General features: G+C 38.8%; 1 protein-coding gene across 3 annotated transcripts in view; it reads right to left on the reverse strand.

Moving 5' to 3' along the window:
• Window positions 1-18,731, reverse strand: part of KLF3 (KLF transcription factor 3) — a 41,257-nt gene that overhangs the window by 13,626 nt on the left and 8,900 nt on the right. For 2 of the 3 annotated variants that reach the window (XM_074951545.1, XM_074951543.1), the window contains exons 2-3: window positions 14,387-14,440; window positions 5,741-5,831 (exon numbers count right to left, since the gene is read on the reverse strand). In XM_074951545.1, coding sequence (XP_074807646.1) covers window positions 5,741-5,797 — 57 coding nt within the window. In that variant the 5' untranslated portion in view covers window positions 5,798-5,831; window positions 14,387-14,440. The remainder of the gene's footprint in view (window positions 1-5,740; window positions 5,832-14,386; window positions 14,441-18,731) is intronic. The other variant, XM_074951544.1, reaches the window with a different exon arrangement.

Here is an 18,731-nt window from a genome sequence, read left to right on the forward strand (position 1 = left end):
TCCACTTGACTTCACTATGCTGTAGAAACATTTAGTGGTACAGCTAGACATCAGTGGAACCCTGGAAGAATTATCACAACATCACTATGTGTACATTAATTTTTTGAACTGCGTTCCAACATCAGTGAACAATAGTAGAATTCCTAGAACATTTTTCATCCAAGTAAAGTAATCTTATATTCAGCCAATATAAGGTCTTGAACCTATAGACATTTGTGTATGTGACTGCCTTCATGCACAAGAGTAGGCCCATTGTGTCACAGTCTGCAAAAGTTTCTGCAGAACTGGGGCCTAACAAGTCTTTCTGTTTTTAAAACCATGCTATATTGAGAAGGCCTAGGAGGATTGTAACGGAGTACTGGAAAGGCAAAATGAGGAAAGACTATCCAATTAAAATCTTAGTTTAGAGGAGAGAATTTTTTCAGTAAAGTAGGAATCCGCAGAAGAATGAAACACCTTTGGGCTATAACCTAGTTCATTAAAACATTTTTCTTTCTTTCAAGACTCCAGGTCAAATGAAACACATTGGAAAAATGCCAATCTATTAAAACAGTAGTGCAGAAAAATATTGCAATGATTCTGAGCTGTTTGGGGAACTTCTTAGTATTAGTTTAGAAAAGTTAGAGCTTAAATTCAAAGTAATAAAGACTTCAAAAATTAGGATGATGACAATTATATTTTTAAAACAGTTGATTTGTTGGGGATTCAAACCTGCTCTTGAATTGCTTTGAATGAAAGGTTTTCATTGTTGTAACTAAACTGGCACAGATTTGACTTAAGTCAGCTATTCTTTTGTGCCAGACTGGAGAGGTTGTCTCATTTTTCTAAGCTTTCCTTCACTCTGAGATTTTACTTGCCATGTTCCTATTTGAACTGCAGAAAACGTTAGTGATAAAAAAAAGTAGGAGACAATGTTTTTCCTTACAGAATTTTTTCCTACTTAGTTTTGTAATCTTAAAAAGTAAAAGAAGAAATGCTAGGTATAGAAAACCTTAGAAGTCAATGCAGGTATAAAGAAAACAGAAAAAAGTTTAACAAACTTCTCAGTTCAGATTATACATATAAAAATCATCCAAAACATAGTCAACCATTTTCTACATTATATTAAGCACATAAAAAACTGAAACAAAAGGGCAGGCTATGACATTACAGATCAATGTAAAGTAAGAGTATTCTGTCAATCAAACAGACTCAAATAGCATATACAATACTACCCACTTATACTGAAACTCATATAGTGCGCTAGTGACTGCACTTCAAGTTAGTGAAAGTCACTTTCAGCTGAATCTCATTCCTCTTATATTGAAGCTTCATTTGTCTTCTAGAAGAGTGAAACTTCATTATGAATTAGTTTTAATCCCTCTGGAATACAACAATTACCATGATCAGATTGATAAGAATTGATACTTTTCAAAAAGACTGTCACTGCCCCCTACTTCTCCACACTGGCCTGGAAAAGCTTGCCATCACATAGGGGGAGCAGTAAAGAAGAATCTCTTACTACAAGAACTCCCAATAGTAATCAAGAGAAGTGGTCTGTGATCTTGCTCCCCACTAGGAGTGATTACCTGGCCTTCCAGAACCTCCAGTCACAGCAGCCAGTGTCCCTGAAGCCTGCAGTTTCAGGGGGTGAAGAAAGGTCTCCCATAAGAGATCTTTTCCTACTGGTAGATCCCGTTCTTCTAGGTAGGAACTCAGTTAACAGTGATGGTTTGTGTGAAAGATGTACCTAAAGATGGCTCCAAATCAGCAAACAACTTAATAACGTGGTGAGCCTTCCACTGAAGTCAATAGCACTACTCACATGCTCAGAGTTAAGCATGGGGTTAAGATCTGTACTGAACTGAGGGTTGTTAAAGAATCCCACCATTGTCCTGTGACTGCAGAGGTGGTAATGGGCCACTATACCCTGATTGGTCCCTTACACTATCTGCTAACTATTTATGCTAAAAAATGCGTTCCACCTTGCATTTAGCTGTGATACTGGGAGTACCTTTCTTAGACCTGAAGAAGAGCTCTGTGTGGCTGAAATCCTGTCTCTCTCACCAACAGAAGTTGGTCCAACAAAATATATTACCTCACCCACCTTGTCTCTCTAGTGTCCTTGGACTGACATGGCTACAACAATACTGCATACCCATCAAACACACACCCCTTAACTTTACAGTGACAATATAAAAATGTTTTCTGTTTTGTAATGCTAAAAATAGAGAATCTCCTGCCAATATGCAAGGAACATTTTACAAGTAAGAGAATAACGCAAAATACCTTAGAATATAATTAACTCCAATTTAGACTCAATTGTAGATTACTGAAATACTACAGGATACTGTATCACCACAGAAGATTAAATATTAATTGCTACATTCCATAAAAAAAGTTTGTGGTGAAACAACTCAACTACTTGACAGGCTTAGTTGTCCAGTTGAAGTCACACGAGAAGGGTGACCAGGATTTAACCTGAAATACTATATAATTTCCCCCAAAGCATTTTTATAATTCATGCTTACAAGATGAGATTTATTTACAAGTGCACTAGTTACAAAATACCTCAAGGTATCATGCAGCTAGGGCACTTTATCTTAAAAAGTTGCAAACCAAATAGTTTTGGAGACTGCTTTGGGACACAAAGGTTGTTCACTTCAATTCCAGAAGAAAGTAGGCACCGCAGAAAAAAAGCAACTTGGCAAGTAAATTGTCACTGTCTTTGCCCAAGCATTTAACAAATGCTTGTAACAAATATTCACTTTATTTTAGGTGGAACTGAGATAACACTGTAATTAGATCTATTATATACCATCATTTAAATGTTTTCTTCATATAATAAAATGTGCACAATAATTCAATGCCACTAAGCGTATGGGCCAATAGTAGGATGACAAAATACTTTGGGTGCGTGCTTTAACCATCTGAGAAGTGTAGCTAATTCTTTAAACCACATACCTTGAAACAAGCTTTGGTGTTAAAACTTTGTAATTTGTTTCCTTCCCCCACCCCAAACTTGTCATAATGTCATAAGCTAGCGGTGTTTTTGACATAATTTTGCATATACAATACATGGTGCATTCTGACATATTTTAATCTGGTTTTGCTATTAAAATAACTAATGATTTTTAATAGTTTCATTTTGTTTGATTTCTTACAATGCTATCAAAGCAGCAGATACAACACGTATAAGGCCTGATTTTAAAGGCTCTGAGCACTGTTGGCTCCCAGTGAAGTTAATGGAATGCTCATCTCCTCTGAGAATATGGACAATAGCTCTTCCGCTACCAATCCCATGGGAGATGGTTAAGAAAGTTAGCTTGCTTAGGCCTGGTCTACACTTAAAAATTAGATCAACCTAGCTACAGGGCTAGGCCCTGAGTGCAGTAGTTAAACTTGACCTAACCCCTGTTGTAGATATAGCTAGGTCAATGAAAGAATTCTTCCATCAACCTAGCTACTGTCTCTTGGAGAGGTGGATGAACTACATAGATGGAAAACCCTCTTCTGTTGATGTAGGAAGCATCTATGCTACAGCAACACAGCTGGAGGATAGACAGCCCCTCAGCCACTATGCTACTTTTCTTGCCATGCTCTCTTCACACTGAGATCCCCACGCTCTTTAAAGGGGGCTACAGGCCAGCTGTCTGCTAAGGCCATGTCTACACTTCAGCATAGTTATGGAACTGTAGCTATGCTGCTGTAACCCTGCAGTGTAGATGCAGACTACAGAGATGGAAAGGGTTTTTCCGTCACTGAGCCATGGTTGCATTATTCCATCAACCTAGCTATGTCGACTCTGGAGGCTAGGTTAGCATAGTGATGGTACTCAGGGATATGGATTTTTCACATCCCCAAGCACTGCAGCTATGTTGACCTATATTTTAAGTGTAGGCCAGGCCTAAGTAGTTCCTGATGGCCTAGCTCCAAGGGAGCTGCACTACCAGGGACAGCTGGGAAGACCAGGCTCTCAAGGGTTTGGGGGATTAAATTGCCAGTTTGCCCATAGAGGTAGACTCAAAAATTTCTACTCTCCTGAGGAGGAACTGAGGAATCTCTGAGAGGGGAACTTCACTGAATTTTCATTCCTCCTTTGTACCTTCTTATGAGAGAACCTACAATCAGGCCCAACATTATTTCCTTTTCATAGCTACACTCATTTAATGCAGTAAGTAAAAGGACAACATGCATATTTAATAAAAGGGAATAGCTCTGAGATGGGTGGCCAGAATGGTGGCAGAAAGTAATCTGCAGGGCAGTTTGAAGTCCCAGCACAGGGAAAGTACAATTTATCTTCAAATGGCACATGGAAGAGCAACATCCCACTCTTGGGCTGGATTACTTAACTAAAGAAACACTCAAAGGGTATGTCTGCACTAGAAATGTATGTGGACCTATTAGATTGACTTACAGCCACTGTGGTGGTGCATGTCCACACCACCCTCATTGGGTCAGTGGTACGCACCCTCACCAGGAGTGCTTCCACCAACCTAAGAAAGGCAGTTTGGGGAGCTGAGAACTCAGTCTCCCCTTTTCCCCCACCACCATCCCCACACCCGGAGCCAGGCAGCCATGTCAATTTCAGGCTCACGCCACCGGGGCTTCTCCCCCTGGCTCCCAGCCAGGAGTGGGGTCCATTCTCCACCCCACCCCAGAAGCGGGTGGCAGATGGGCTCTATCTGCCTGGCAGGGACGCAGTGTCTACATAGACACTGCGTTGCCCTAACGACACCGACATAAGCCTTACATCTCTTGTGGAGGTGAAGTTATTATGTTGGTGTAGTAGGGCACTTGCATCGGCGGGAGGAAGGCTGTAGTGTTGACACGGACATAATTAGGGCAACATAAGCTTCCTTGACCTAACTGTGTAGTGTAGACCAGCCCATAGTATTTGTCTGTTGACTAATTCCCTATTCCTCACTGCTCGAACAGGCATTTCCCTGCCTCTGCTCAGAAGACTGCAATGTAAACAACACAGCAAAAAAGTAAATTGTGTTTCTAAAATTCAAGTAGTTTAAATAATCTAAAGGTATTTTAGCAACCAAAATAAATAAATGTATTTAAAATTGGATTTAAATTGATAGTGCCCCTTTTACATTTTTTAATTGGTAAAGGCAGCAAACTTTTCGCTGAAAGCTGCTTTTCAAAGGCTTTCTACCAAATATTACAAACAATATCCATGACAACTTTGTTTCTAGGGCCTCAAACTGACCCTTAAGTCTTGTATAACCACTGTTGGCAGGAACAGCAACAGCCAAAACAGAGATGATCTAATTTTATAAGCTTCTCATTACCAGCTTTCACATAAAATACACAGTCCAAATTTTTCCCTTTGCAACTATTTTCCAAGTATACGGAAGCAGAGGCCTATGGCACCAGACTCACCCAAAACAGCCTAGCCGAACCTTAGTTCCTTGCCTAGGGCTCAGATGTCCCTGCAAGGTGTTTATTCTTTTCCCCTCCCTCTCTCTGCATAGCTCTCATGATAAGTCTCAAATATCACCATGAAAAGTAAACATGGCATTGGCATCCTGACCAATGTAAGCAACGCTAATGGCACTGTCTCCAGAAAGAGAAAATAATGCTACTAATGTGCAAATTTAGCTATTGCTGTTACTCAGGTATTCCATTTCACAGCAGTTCTCCGAGGAGGCCATGGCTCTGTGAAGTTCACAGGAGTTTTGCTATTGATTTCATTGGCAGCAGAAGCAATCCCTACATGGCAATCAGGGTGATAACATGTTTGAAGACTTACCACTGAAATAGGTTCCATGGCTTCTTGCTTGATAGGGACTGGGTCAAACATTAGCATCTTTTCAGTGAAATCTTCTGATGTCTGTGTAGTCCTGCGTTACAGGGAGGGGAAAAAAACCCACCAAGTTAAGTTGTAGGAATGGCTAGAATCAAGTTTCTGAAATTTTTTTTGAACTCATTAGTCCATAAGATTAGATGTATTTGATTTAGTTCTTCCAAATCTAGAGATAAGCTTTATGTTTTCAAATATTCTATTACAATAAAACTGTTTGGTGGTAGGATATAAAAGTTACTTTGTAATTTCAGTAAAACCCTATGATCAGAATATATTTAGGCATAGTCCAGTGGATGATCGATCAAAAAGTATCAAACAGGGGTTGGGCTGAGGACTACGGCTGGGGGTGCAGGCTCTGGGGTGGGGCTAGAGATGAGGGGGCTCAAGGATGGGGCAGGGGGGTTCAGGTGTTGAGGGTGGTGTGGGCTCTGGGAGGGGACTCTGGGCTGGAGCAGGGGGTTGGGGTGCAGGGGGGGTATGGGGTCCCAGTGATGCTTACCACAGCTCCCGGGAAGCAGCCACCGGGTCCCTACAGCCCTTAGACACATGGGTGGCCAGGGAGGCTCTGTGCACTGCCCTTACACCCACAGAGACTTCCCCAGCAGCTCCCATTAGTCGCGGTTCCCAGCCAATTGGAGCTGCGGAGCCGCCCCTCGGGGCAGGGGCAGTGCGTGAAACCTCCATGGCCACCCATGTGTCTAAGGGCTGCAGGAACCTGGTGACCACTTCTGGGAGCCACGCCGAGCTAGGGCAGGCAGGGAGCCTACCTTAGCCATGGGCCCCTGTTGCACTGCCAACTGGACTTTTAATGGCCCGGTCAGCAGTGCCAGCTGGAGCCGCCAGGGTCCCTTTTTGACTGGGCGTTCCAGTCAAAAACCGGACACCTGGCAAACCTAGATTAATTTTTTGTTTAGCTGAAGAGACAGTGAACATGAACAGATCTGAATCAGATTCAGGAAGGATGGCAGCCCAATACTTGCTAGTCTCCAGTCAGTAAGCCTGATGACAATATTGGTAACACTCTGGTGCTTTGACACCTACTTCCACGCAAGGAAGAAATTAAAAACAAAGCTAATTTGGAGAGGTACAATAGACAGACTCCCAATCAGACATCACAACTGATAATTCAACTATTTCACCAAAAGGAACTATGACAACTCAACCACTATTTTGAAACAACTGTACATTTCCAAGAGTTTCCTTATTAAAAACAAGATTTCAGAATTTAGATTGTGTTCTGTGTATCCCAAATTGCTTTAAAAAGGGAGCCATCTACTTTGTTAGCTTGTTCAAGCCTATTTTCAAGTCTATCTCATTTACAGTAACTTAACTATCGCAGGTAATAACCATATTTACACATTTACCAAGGATGACAATTGTGGAGGAAGGATGGGAAGATTTCAGGGAGGACCAGGAGCCTTTGGAGCGGGACAGAGAAATACTAGAGAGGATACACGGTAAAGCCAAATATTTTAGACAAGTGAAGGAAGTTAATACTCAAAGATATTAAAAAGTTCCAGCTGACAAGTTTTTATAAAAAACATTTAATATCATTTTTGAGAATGCAGATATCCTATATGAGAAGGCAGAGCCACTTCCAGAGTACAGCCTGGAGGACTGACAGAGTATTCCAGATAACAAGGAGAGTATGGGATACAATTGGTCTGGGATGGTGAAGTTGTATGTCCTGTACAGTATATGCAGTTTTCAGAGTAGCAGCCGTGTTAGTCTGTATCCGCAAAAAGAACAGGAGTACTTGTGGCACCTTAGAAACCAACAAATTTATTTGAGCATAAGCTTTCGTGAGCTACAGCTCACTTCATCGGATACACGCAGTGGAAAATACAGTAGGGCGATTTTATATACACAGAGAACATGAAACAATGGGTGTTACCATACACACTGTAACAAGAGTGATCAAGTAAGCTGAGCTATTACCAGCAGGAGAGAAACAAACAAACAAACAACCCTTTTGTAGTGATAATAGTACATGCAGTGTTGTAGCTGTATTGGTCCCACAATAAAAAAGAGAGGCAAGGTGGGTGAGGTAATATCTTTTATTGGACCAACTTCTGTTGGTGAGAGAGACAAGCTTTCAAGCTCTTCAAGAGCTCTGTGTAAGCTCGAAAGTGTCTCTCTCACCAACAGAAGTTGGTCCAATAAAAGATATTACCTCATCCACCTTGTCTCTGTACCGTATATATAAAGACTGATGTTAAGTACTAAACAAATTCAACTGCATCCAGTAGGTGGCACTAGAAATCTGTAACAAATAAAATGCTACTCTACTCCATCAAGACAATTCCACTGGGTATAAGCTTACTAATATATTAAAAGGTTTAATTGTGTCTGGAATTTTTTTCTTATGAATCAAACAGTTTAAATGGGACACAAGAATATATATGCCCCAAATTAGACCAATTCCAACAGTTCTACATTAATGAGCAATCATGCAATAGTCAGCGTGTACGCACTGGAGAAAACAATCTGAGATACGTGAGAGAAAGAAAGAGAATGAATTGTTTCAAGCCTACCAGGGATTTATTTTATAAATCAAGGGCAAAGCTTAGCAATTTATGGAAAATACTACAACAGTATACTTTCTAAGTACTTGAAATGAACAAAGCTTGATTTCTAAAGAACAAACTAAAGCATCACTGAATATAAGCATGAATATAATCATCCTGATAAATGGGAAGGGCCTGATTAAACCAAGTTGAGAAAAAGAGAAACAGATACAGTAGTTCAAAGAAACTGCCAATTGTGTCTAAATTAGAAGTAATAGCTTTGAAAGATAGGAAATTTTATAATTTGGATGTGTCTATGTACATTTGTCAATAATGCCTGTGAGAAAGTTGAAAAAACAATTATGCAATGTTTCCTGCAACTTCAGGGAATTACTTAAATTAGATATTTTTCTGATTTTAAGCATTTCATATAATTTTCTGACAATTTACATTTTCCTAGTCACTTTCATGTGAAGAAACATTGTCTATACATGACTTCCCAAAGACACAGATATATGCATTTAACAATACATGAATGGATAAAGGATATCCCACAATGCAAAAACAACCGAAGCCTACACTGCATGCCAGTCTTTATATGTATGAGAATTAGTAAATATTGACTTTCAGGTTTCCATTTTTTAATTTAAATGTGTTTTGGTGAAGTGACACCATCAACTTGTAATCTAGTCACTTGAAGGGGAAAAAAAGCTTAGTAGTCTCAGATAAATACACCTTCCCTCACCCCCCAACCTGTTCCCTCTGCCATTTTTTGTAGTTTTGAAAATCACATTTTTCTATTTTTAAGGTTTGTTTTTTTCTCTACTGCTGCTATATGAGAGACCCACATAGAAAATCACAGAAAGTGATTAAGACCCATATCCTGTAAACACTTAGCATACGCCTAAATTTACATATGTAAAAGTTACATACATGTATTTGCAGAATTTGGGGCTAAGTGACTGTACAGAGGTTACAATGAAACCGACAACAGAAAGTGTCTTGCAGAGAGTAAAAGTGAAAAATTCTTTGTCTTTCATAGTCATCTAAAGTAGTAGTTAAAATTTTTACTTTTATTGCTGTATCATAGTATATAAGTTGAGTGTCCCTTTAATGTGTTATACTGTTCTTTTACTGTACTATTTCTACCTAAATAGTAAGAGAGGCTGATTTTGGACAGAGGGCAATACATTATGCATGATCTTTTGGTCCTGCAAGGCTGCGTTATATGTCTGTATTTTCAGCTGGTGTAATATGGTGTAGCTCCACTGGAATCAGTTTACTCCAGCTGAAGGTCTGACACTTATGAAATTGTCATTCTGGGATAAACTCTAAGGGTGAAAATAAACGCATGGAACAATGGTCTTTGTATTTAAAAGAACAATGCTTGAATGGAAGAAAGACACACTGGTTGCGAAGCCTGAATTTATTTCAAGTAAACAAAAAAATTGGATTTTATTATTTATGATAATATTTTATAGTAAAGGTTCTGTAGTATACTTGTAAAAATCATACATATGTAGGTATGTGAGATCTCACTATACTCCCCTGCTACTAAATGTTTGAGAAGCAGTGGGAGACTGCCTTATTTGTTTCAAACATAAGGTGTGAAGAATAGTAGGGATCTGCCTACACACTGATTTCACAACATACTTGTTTCACAGCCCACAGCTTGTTTAGTAAATAAGAATAATTTATAGAAAACTAAAGTATCCTCTCAAGTACCTGCGGCACCCTCCAGACAGCAAAGCAAGGAGAAAGCATAAAATTCACACAAACCATATTAAAAATAAATAAATAAATAAAAATCAGAAGAGTCGTCTTTATCTTTCTCAAATTAGATGAGCTATTTTGCATTGAAGTGCTTTTATGTGGGTAAAAGAATTTATGCTGTATGTAATCTGAAACTAAATAATTAACTGCAATGCAGTAGGCAAACATTCCACCCTCTCTCTCTCTCTCTCTCTCTCTCTCTTTGCTAACAAGCCACCCAGTTTTACTTTCCTGCCTCCTCCCATTCACTCCACCCTATGGATCTTTGCCAAGGCAGTCCAACTTGTCCAAACAGGACATGGCTTTTGATAAGATTCTGCTCACACCCTGTATTTCTAAAAGACAAGCCAAGCAATTCATTTTTGTATGTAAATAAGGACAGGTGCAAAGATAAAGTCCAAGCAAAGTCCCTCAACAATTTCACAGCTAAAGCCAAGCGAAAAGACAGCAGGTAAGAAAAAGACAACCCCCTGCCCTTTACTAAAGGAAAACACTATGTTTAAATCCTATCCAATATTCAGTGCTCCATCTCTTCTGAAAGAAATTTTTACGATCAAAATAGTTAATTTTCTTGTCAACATCAGAGACTTCTCCGTTTTAACTTCTTGACATGTATGGTTTAATGTGAGTTAGAGTACTTAACATGTGTTCCAGCAATAAGGATTTGTACAGACTGTTTACTCTGGATGAGATTCGCCCATGGGCATAGCAGCCACAGCATTATACCACTTGAACACAAGTGGAGGTGGAGGGCAGCCACAAAGCACAGAGGGGCTCTGCATACCCACACATTGGTCCACAAGCATCATATAGCTTTCTGTGAGGGGAGGTAGTTTTGGGTTGGGGGCTGGTCTTAGCCACACAGATCTAGCAGTTACAAACCCCCAAGAGAGATGCACAAGGGCTTTGGCCCATGTTCTAGTTAAATATCTGGAATAGTGGTGACCAATGATCTGATCCACACAATGGCTAGGGGTGGTGAGAACAGATTCTGCCCCTCCCATCCTCTGCACAGTACCCCACACAAAGCTTGTTTTTTCAGTTTTTGTGTCAGGGGGCAACAGGAGATGCCATCTTATTGCTGTGTGAGGCTCAATCATTGTTTAGAAACTGCTAAGTATTATTGGTATAATTACAAAGTAACTTAATGATTGCCACGAAATCAACACTGCATTAGTGCCCACCACTGCAGCTTTTGCAGTAATGTATCTACAAGGCAACTTGAATCAAGTGCCCACGGTTTTGCAGTCAAGGCTCTTTAGAACCAATTCTCATGATCTGAAACTACCTCTTCTTTCATGAATCTCAAGCTAAACTTCCCCTCCAATATTAAGGAGAAGTGATAATATTGAAAGAACTATACTGATGATATCCAAAGGCCAGGGAAGCTTTCTGAGACTGAATGAGAAATAATCTTCAATGGAGCCTTAAAAGATAGCAGAAACTGGTTCTCCTCTGTTGAACTTACAGGATTCCCTGGAAGGGGTAAAGGAAATCCCCTCCACAGCTGGCACCAAGATTTCTTTGTACTCATAGTAGTAGTATGCTCCTCAAGGCCCTGGATCAGCAAAATACACAAGAACGTACTCGGACTTCCATGGGAAGTAAGGATGTGCTTTAAATGCTTTCCCTCATCAAGCTCCAAAATAGCACCAGCCACAGAAAATCTCAAATTTAGATTAGCCATTAGAATCAGTCAGAGAGAATAAGAGTGAGAAGAGTGAAAATCCAGGGTGTGTCTGCACTACAGAGACTATACTGGCATAGCTACATCTCCATAGCTATGCCTGTGTAAACCCGTAGCGTAGATACAGCCTACACGGATGGAAGGGGTTTTTCAGCCAGTGTGGGAACATCATCCCCACCCCCAACGATGGTGGCTACATCAATGGAAGCATTCTTCCATCAACACAGCTGTGTCTACAATGGGGTTTAGGTCAGCATACCTATGTCGGTCATGGGTGTGGTTTTTTCACATCCCTGACTTATGTAGCTATGTCGACCAAACTTTTAAGTGGAGACTGAGACCCAGAGACAGCACTGCTAGGGAAAGGATTATAGGAGTTTGGCCCACAAAGAGCCATGCTGGGGAAAGTTATAAGGAATTGGCTGTGCAACAAGAGAATTTCTGCTACTGGGTAGCCTTTTTTTAAAAAAAAATAAAAATAAAAAACCCAGTGGATTTCTAATGGGAATTGGAATAACTCCTGAAACACGCTAGTACAGTACTGAGATACAGAAAATGCACAACACAACCTTCCCATTATTAGAAATCACTTTGTTTGATCTAGAACTACTTTAACATATTAATTTGTCAGAAGCCATGTAGCTAGGGTGACCAGACAGCAAGTGTGAAAAATCGGGACAGGGGGTGGAGGGTAATAGGAGCTGATTTGAGAAAAAGACCCCAAAATCAGGACTGTCCCTATAAAATTGGGACATCTGGTCACCCCACATGTAGCAGACTAGTCCGTATTTCACTGAAATTTACAGCTGTGTTGTTATGCACACTCCACAGCAGTATGGCTGAAAAACACATTTTCCCTATATTAAAAAAAAAATCTTAGAAAACAGTTTCTAAGGGTATTCATAAAAGGTATTTGTTTTTTGAGTTTGAAGTTTCCACTGAGGAAAACAAACTTTGCATCCATACAACCTTATACAATTCCTATTTTATATCTATTGGCCCTAAAGAAGAAAGACAGAGAAAAGATCTTTAAGCACCTCCTTAGACAATACTGCATACAATACTCTCCCTTATCAGGGCAGACTGCTGTCTGGTTTCCTGTCTCAAGCTACTGCTTACAAGGAGAAATAGTTTAGTAAAGAGAACAGATCAGGCCTCTGAAAACAAGTGAAGTATGCAGAATGGTATGACAATCTTTCCCTTCCAAACTGAATTTTTTAAAAAAAATAAAAATAAAAAGTTAATTTTAAAGAGAATTTGAAAGGAAGAATAAAAGTAGCCTTTGTTCTATTCGGGAAGACTGGCTGGGAAACAGAGAGACAGAAAGAGTGTGACAGACCTCAAAGCTAATTTTACATGCATAGAAATCAGGACCTGAAAATCAGGCTGAGTGTCTTAAAAAAAAAAAAAAAAGTCAACATCAGGATACAAAATATCATCCTCTAATATTAAGGTACAAGTCTGCTCTGTTACTTTCTCAAACATATTCCAGACAGATTTTTACACCTTTGACCACATGGGGCAGAGCTAAAAATCTCTAAACTATTAAGTGACAAAAAGTACATTAACAAATAATAGTTTATACTCTTAATTTCAATGAAGATTTGAAAATAGGAAAGAAATGTCCATGAGCATGTGTGTGTGTGTATCTAGGGAAATGAAGAGAGAGAAAGCGGATGGTGGCAATGGAAGAATGATTAAATAAACTTGCAAAGAGAAAAGGAGTACTTGTGGCACCTTAGAGACTAACAAATTTATTTGAGCATAAGCTTTCGTGAGCTACAGCTCACTTCATCGGACGCATGTGTTAGTCTCTAAGGTGCCACAAGTACTCCTTTTCTTTTTGCGAATACAGACTAACACAGCTGCTACTCTGAAACCTAAATAAACTTGGACTCTAAGTGTGGAGGTTTTGTCACTCTTTCGTGTACCAAAGTTTGTTAGCAACCTCTCCACCCCCCCGCCCCCCAATCTCTTTCCCTGATGGCTTACTTTAGTATTTAAAATCTGTTAGAGCTTTATCTTTCTATTTAGCTAACACACACTTATACTAGTTTCCCTTGGGACAGATCAACAATGGCTATTAAATCCCTAAAAGGAAACCTTGGCATTAGATAAAACGTTAAAAGTGAAGGGTTAAATCTGTTCCTAAACTAGCTCTGCCAAACTTCACATTGTGGATTGGAAGCAACTAGCCTTGGAATGAAAACACAAAGCTTCAATACTGGCTGCATAGAAGAGTTTTATTTTTGAAAGGACCTCCTGCTAGCTATGTCAGTTAATTTAAAAAACTTGTTCTACAAAATGCAGAATTTTGTTGTAATATGAAGCTCAGTTTCAGATTTTATAGAAACTTGACTACAGAAAGTTGTGACTAGCAAAATTTACTATACTTACACACTGGTTCCCAGTACTAAACTACTAGTTCAACACCTTTTGCTGATCCAGGGAGAAAAGATGAAATATGACAGAGGCTCAAATCCTGTACAGTTTAACTAGTAGCTAAATTACAATATTTATTCACTGTGCAATGACAACATACTGTACATAATTTTCTAATAGCAGTAAAAGAACAAAAGTAAAAATCCCTGAAATAGAGGAAATAAAATTAAAAATACAACTTACCAAAATTATTAGCTTATGTGTTCACCTGAAATACTTTTCTTACAATTTGTATTTCTGAAGAGACAAAAAGCAAAATAATGTAAGTATCCATATATAGTATATGTGCATTTCAGCGTGTTGCTACTTATAATTTAGATATAGTTAAAATTTAGTTATCCGTGTTCACTGCAAGTGTCTCTAAGTCCTATTATGCTTTTTGAAAAAAATATTGCAAGTGTGTTCAATATAAACTTCCCCCCTTTTAAAGTTTAACATCTAAAAGCCAGCAGCAGCAGAAGAAAAATTTGAAAAACAAATTAAATAAAAAGGACATATTTAAAGATGGAAACATTTCTGTGTGCGTGCAAGAAAACGTGTATTTTTTCAAACATAAGTGAGAGAGAAAGACAGTCCATCTCCTATTTTCATGTAATTTCTCATTCATTTAGGGCCTGATCCAAAGCCCTTTGAAGTCAATGGGAATCTTTCTATCAATTTCAATGAGCTCTGGCTCAGGTCCTTAGTTCTTCTACAGTCAGATGGAGAGTAACAGAAAGATTTCTTATGTCCTCTTTTTGAATTTCCTCTTGATGTTTCTCTCTGTCGGTCCGCAGCAGACAAAAGAAAAAAAAATCCGATAGCAAAGTAGAAAAAAAACCATGTACTTTACTCCTTCAAAAAGTGCTCAGAGTTTAGCAAAATATAGGACTGCCATACCCATTTAATCCAAAGAAAGTTGTTAGTGTCTCATTTTCCTGCATTAAATCTGGAAGAGTATGGATCCTTGAATTCAGGTAATAGTACGATATTTCTTCCCCTCAGAAAAATGGTACAATTCTAAACTTGATCAAAACTGGAACAGAAAATGATCACGGTGGTATCTTCAGAACAGATATGGAAAGAAGCCAATAGGTTTTCACAGAAATTAATATATAGGGCTGGATTCTCTTCTCACTTGCAGTGGTATTATACCACTGCAACTCCATTGACTTTAATGGAATTATTCCAGACTTACATTGGCACAGGTGAGAGGAGAAATCAGACTCAATTTTTTGAGAGTCAAACACAGGTTTTTAGAAAAGGGAATGAAACTCATTATTCACCCATGTAAATATACTGGAGTAGAGGGTGTGTGTTAAAAGGTTAACTCAGACTTCTCATGCTGACATAACACAGGCATCTTAAGCAATCACGAGTGTGTAGAGACATGATAACTCACTGGGTGGGGACTGGGAGTTGCAGGGCAGTGACAAGGGGCCTGGACCGGGCTACTGGTCTACTAAAAAAACAGCCTGAAACAGGAAAGAGCACACATATGCCACTTGGAATGTATGACGCAAACCCCAGCCTTGAAACAAAGAACAGGAAACAGCTCTGCTGGCTGTGCTGGAGAGAAAGCACAGAGAAACATTTAGACGGCCCTCTCTGACCCTATATTCATGAGCAGCTGGAGTTTTTTAAACAACAACAGTGGGTGGAGGTGTTTGTTCATTGGGTGTGAATACAAACACTGTCTTTATACAGGAGACCTGTCCTACAAACAAGCAAATATCTACACTTAACGGAGGAAGACATGTGATTTTAGACACCACAGGTCATGATAATTAACCTCAGCCTTCCCTTGGATTTCTTTTTGCCTCTAAACTGCTAATATTTAACTACAGCCTGAATTTTATATAACACCATACAGCTAACTCTTAGCCTAAAATTATCTTCTTCAAAGAGAAAAACTGAGTGATCGAGTCGTTACAAGAATTAATTTTTGAAGTACAGCCTATTTTAGAAATTAGCTATTTTCCCACTGCAAAAATTCAGGATGGTTTGACAGCTGAAGACTGACATAATTTAATGCATGCAAAGTGTTGCTGTATCTGTTGGTCCCAGGATATTAGAGAGTCAAGATGTGTGAGATACTATCTTTTATTGGACCAACTTCTGTTGGTGAGATAGACAAGCTTTCAAGTGTACACAGAGCTCTTCTTAGTGCACTGATGACAGAACTTAAATTTCAAGAGTTATTAAAGACTCACTCTACTAAAACACATACTAATAACAATCCACACTAATTTTCACTTTTCTGTACTTTGGCTTTGGTTACACTTATAGAATGAGATTTTAACTGTAGAACCAGTTAACCACAAATATTTTTTTTATTTTTGACAAATCACTAATACACATCACACTAAAACCATCAAGCTGTTTAAAGAAGAAAACATACTGAGAATGAGCTATGCAGGTGAGAAAGCATACCTCATCTACATGAAATGTATCAGAATAAGTTTATACTTGGTTTCATTCAAAACAACTACTTCACTATTCTTCCTTTTACAACATGCTTTGAACTAGTTCCGCACGGTGGGTCGGACAGCTGCTGTACCAGATATTATCAGACATGGGAATGTGTTACTGCAAGTTATGTGGATTAGCATCCTAGTAATGACAGTAACCACTGTACATTTCATTTTAGTAACTGCAGTTTCAGAAGTACATGAGATTACAACTAGTTACAGAAGAATCTACACAACAGTGTATGGTTGTACATTCTATAGTTATAGTTTCTTACTTTTTATACTTACCTTTTCAAATGTTAAGTATGAAGAAAATATCTAGGTACTTGCTTAGCCCCTCATCACTGTAGTATCTGAGCACTTTCAACTGACTTAATTCACTTTTACAACTTTACTTACCTGAACACTTTTGTTTTTGTAGTGCTGTAGTCATGTTGGTCCCAGGATATTAGAGAGGCAAGGTGGGTAATATGGTTCTCACCCACCTTGTCTCACTTGTGGTTTTGGCTGATACTATAGCTGTTGTGTAGGTGTAGTGTATTTTCATAATATTGTAGGGCACTCTCATAACTGTTATATACTGACAACATTTCAGTTTCCTCATAAAAGGAAAGGACCATTTTTTATCTTCTTTCTCCACCCACCTCCCAACTCCAGGCTTTACCTACTATTATACATTAACCACTGTAGGCAAAACATATTTACCTGCTTGGATAAAAGGAAAGTATGCCACTCAACTAAACTCTGCTGCAGACTCTTGTATTTGAAAATATTAGTGCTATCAAACTAAATCATACATTTTAAAGCACAAGGGATAAAGTTAGTTTGAAGTAAGTGTCCCCAGGGTCAGACAGGATTATCAAATCCAGATGTGGTTCCTCTCATAAAAGAAGTTCCTTATACAACAACCCCAAGAGAGCACATCTTAAAACTATTCTATGGAAAAAATACATGCGTGAGCAGCAATTGTATTCTTTGTTTTCAATACAGATTAAAGAACATTTATGGACATAAATTTCAATAAAACCAAAACCACAAAGTCCCTCATTCAAAGATGAGCCCTGTGAATTGTGACACTTCCTGAGTTTTCAAAGGGCCACTATATAGAGGCAGAGCACAAGCAAACAATGCAGGTACAGTAAAACTGAATCAGGATGGATAAAGAAATTGATTTCATCAAAGAATTTCTGAGTTAAAAAGAATGACAACTTGAACAATTCTAAACTGGTTATTACAGTACTCCTGATTTTGTGCTACTTTGTGTAGGATTTCAACATGGGGTCTTAAAGAACTTCTTTCTCTAGTCCATCCCCTCTCGCCTTCCCCTCCTCTCCACTCTCCCGCCCGCTATAACACTTCTGTTTGAAATCTTACATCTGACAAAGATTGAAGATAAATATTCCTATTCCCATTTAAGCATAGTAAAAACAACATTCATATAGGCAGGAAGTCAATTATGGATGTCAATTCCAATTCCCTATAAAAGTTACTTTATATTTTAAGTGTCAGAGCTATCATAAATATTAGAGATTTTAACTTTTTCCTAGAAAAGTGTTAAATAAGACTAGATATGTTAATTTTTTTAAAAAACATTTGAGGACTAATTTTATCCCTGGTGTAACTCCACCACAATCAGTCGAGTTATACCAGGGTTAAATTTGGCCATTAAACTATTCCACAGTGCTATGACCCTAACCATAATGTACTAGTGATAGCGTACTATTTTAAAAACCCAAACAAAAACCCCCAAATCTCTTCACTGTTTTTTCTCCCCACAGAAGACAAACATTTATAATCCAACAGAAGCGAATGAACCCATTACACTGTCCAACTCAATTTTGTACTTTAATAGCATTAGCAACCTCTGCTGACATTTTAAATTGTAGACTTGTCTATTGTACTGCAGTCCCCCATCTGCCAAAAGATGCTCTGCGGGTGAAACAACTGCTACTGAGTAGTAGGAGCCCAAGAGAACTTCTCATATTGCCCAAGTCAAGAGCCGGAAAGAAAGGGACTCCCTTTCCTATTGAGACAATGGAGCAAACATACACGCCTTGGGATCAGCACCAGAGAGCCGA

Source organism: Natator depressus, chromosome 4, assembly GCF_965152275.1.
Source record: "Natator depressus isolate rNatDep1 chromosome 4, rNatDep2.hap1, whole genome shotgun sequence".
Classification (NCBI taxonomy): domain Eukaryota; kingdom Metazoa; phylum Chordata; order Testudines; family Cheloniidae; genus Natator; species Natator depressus.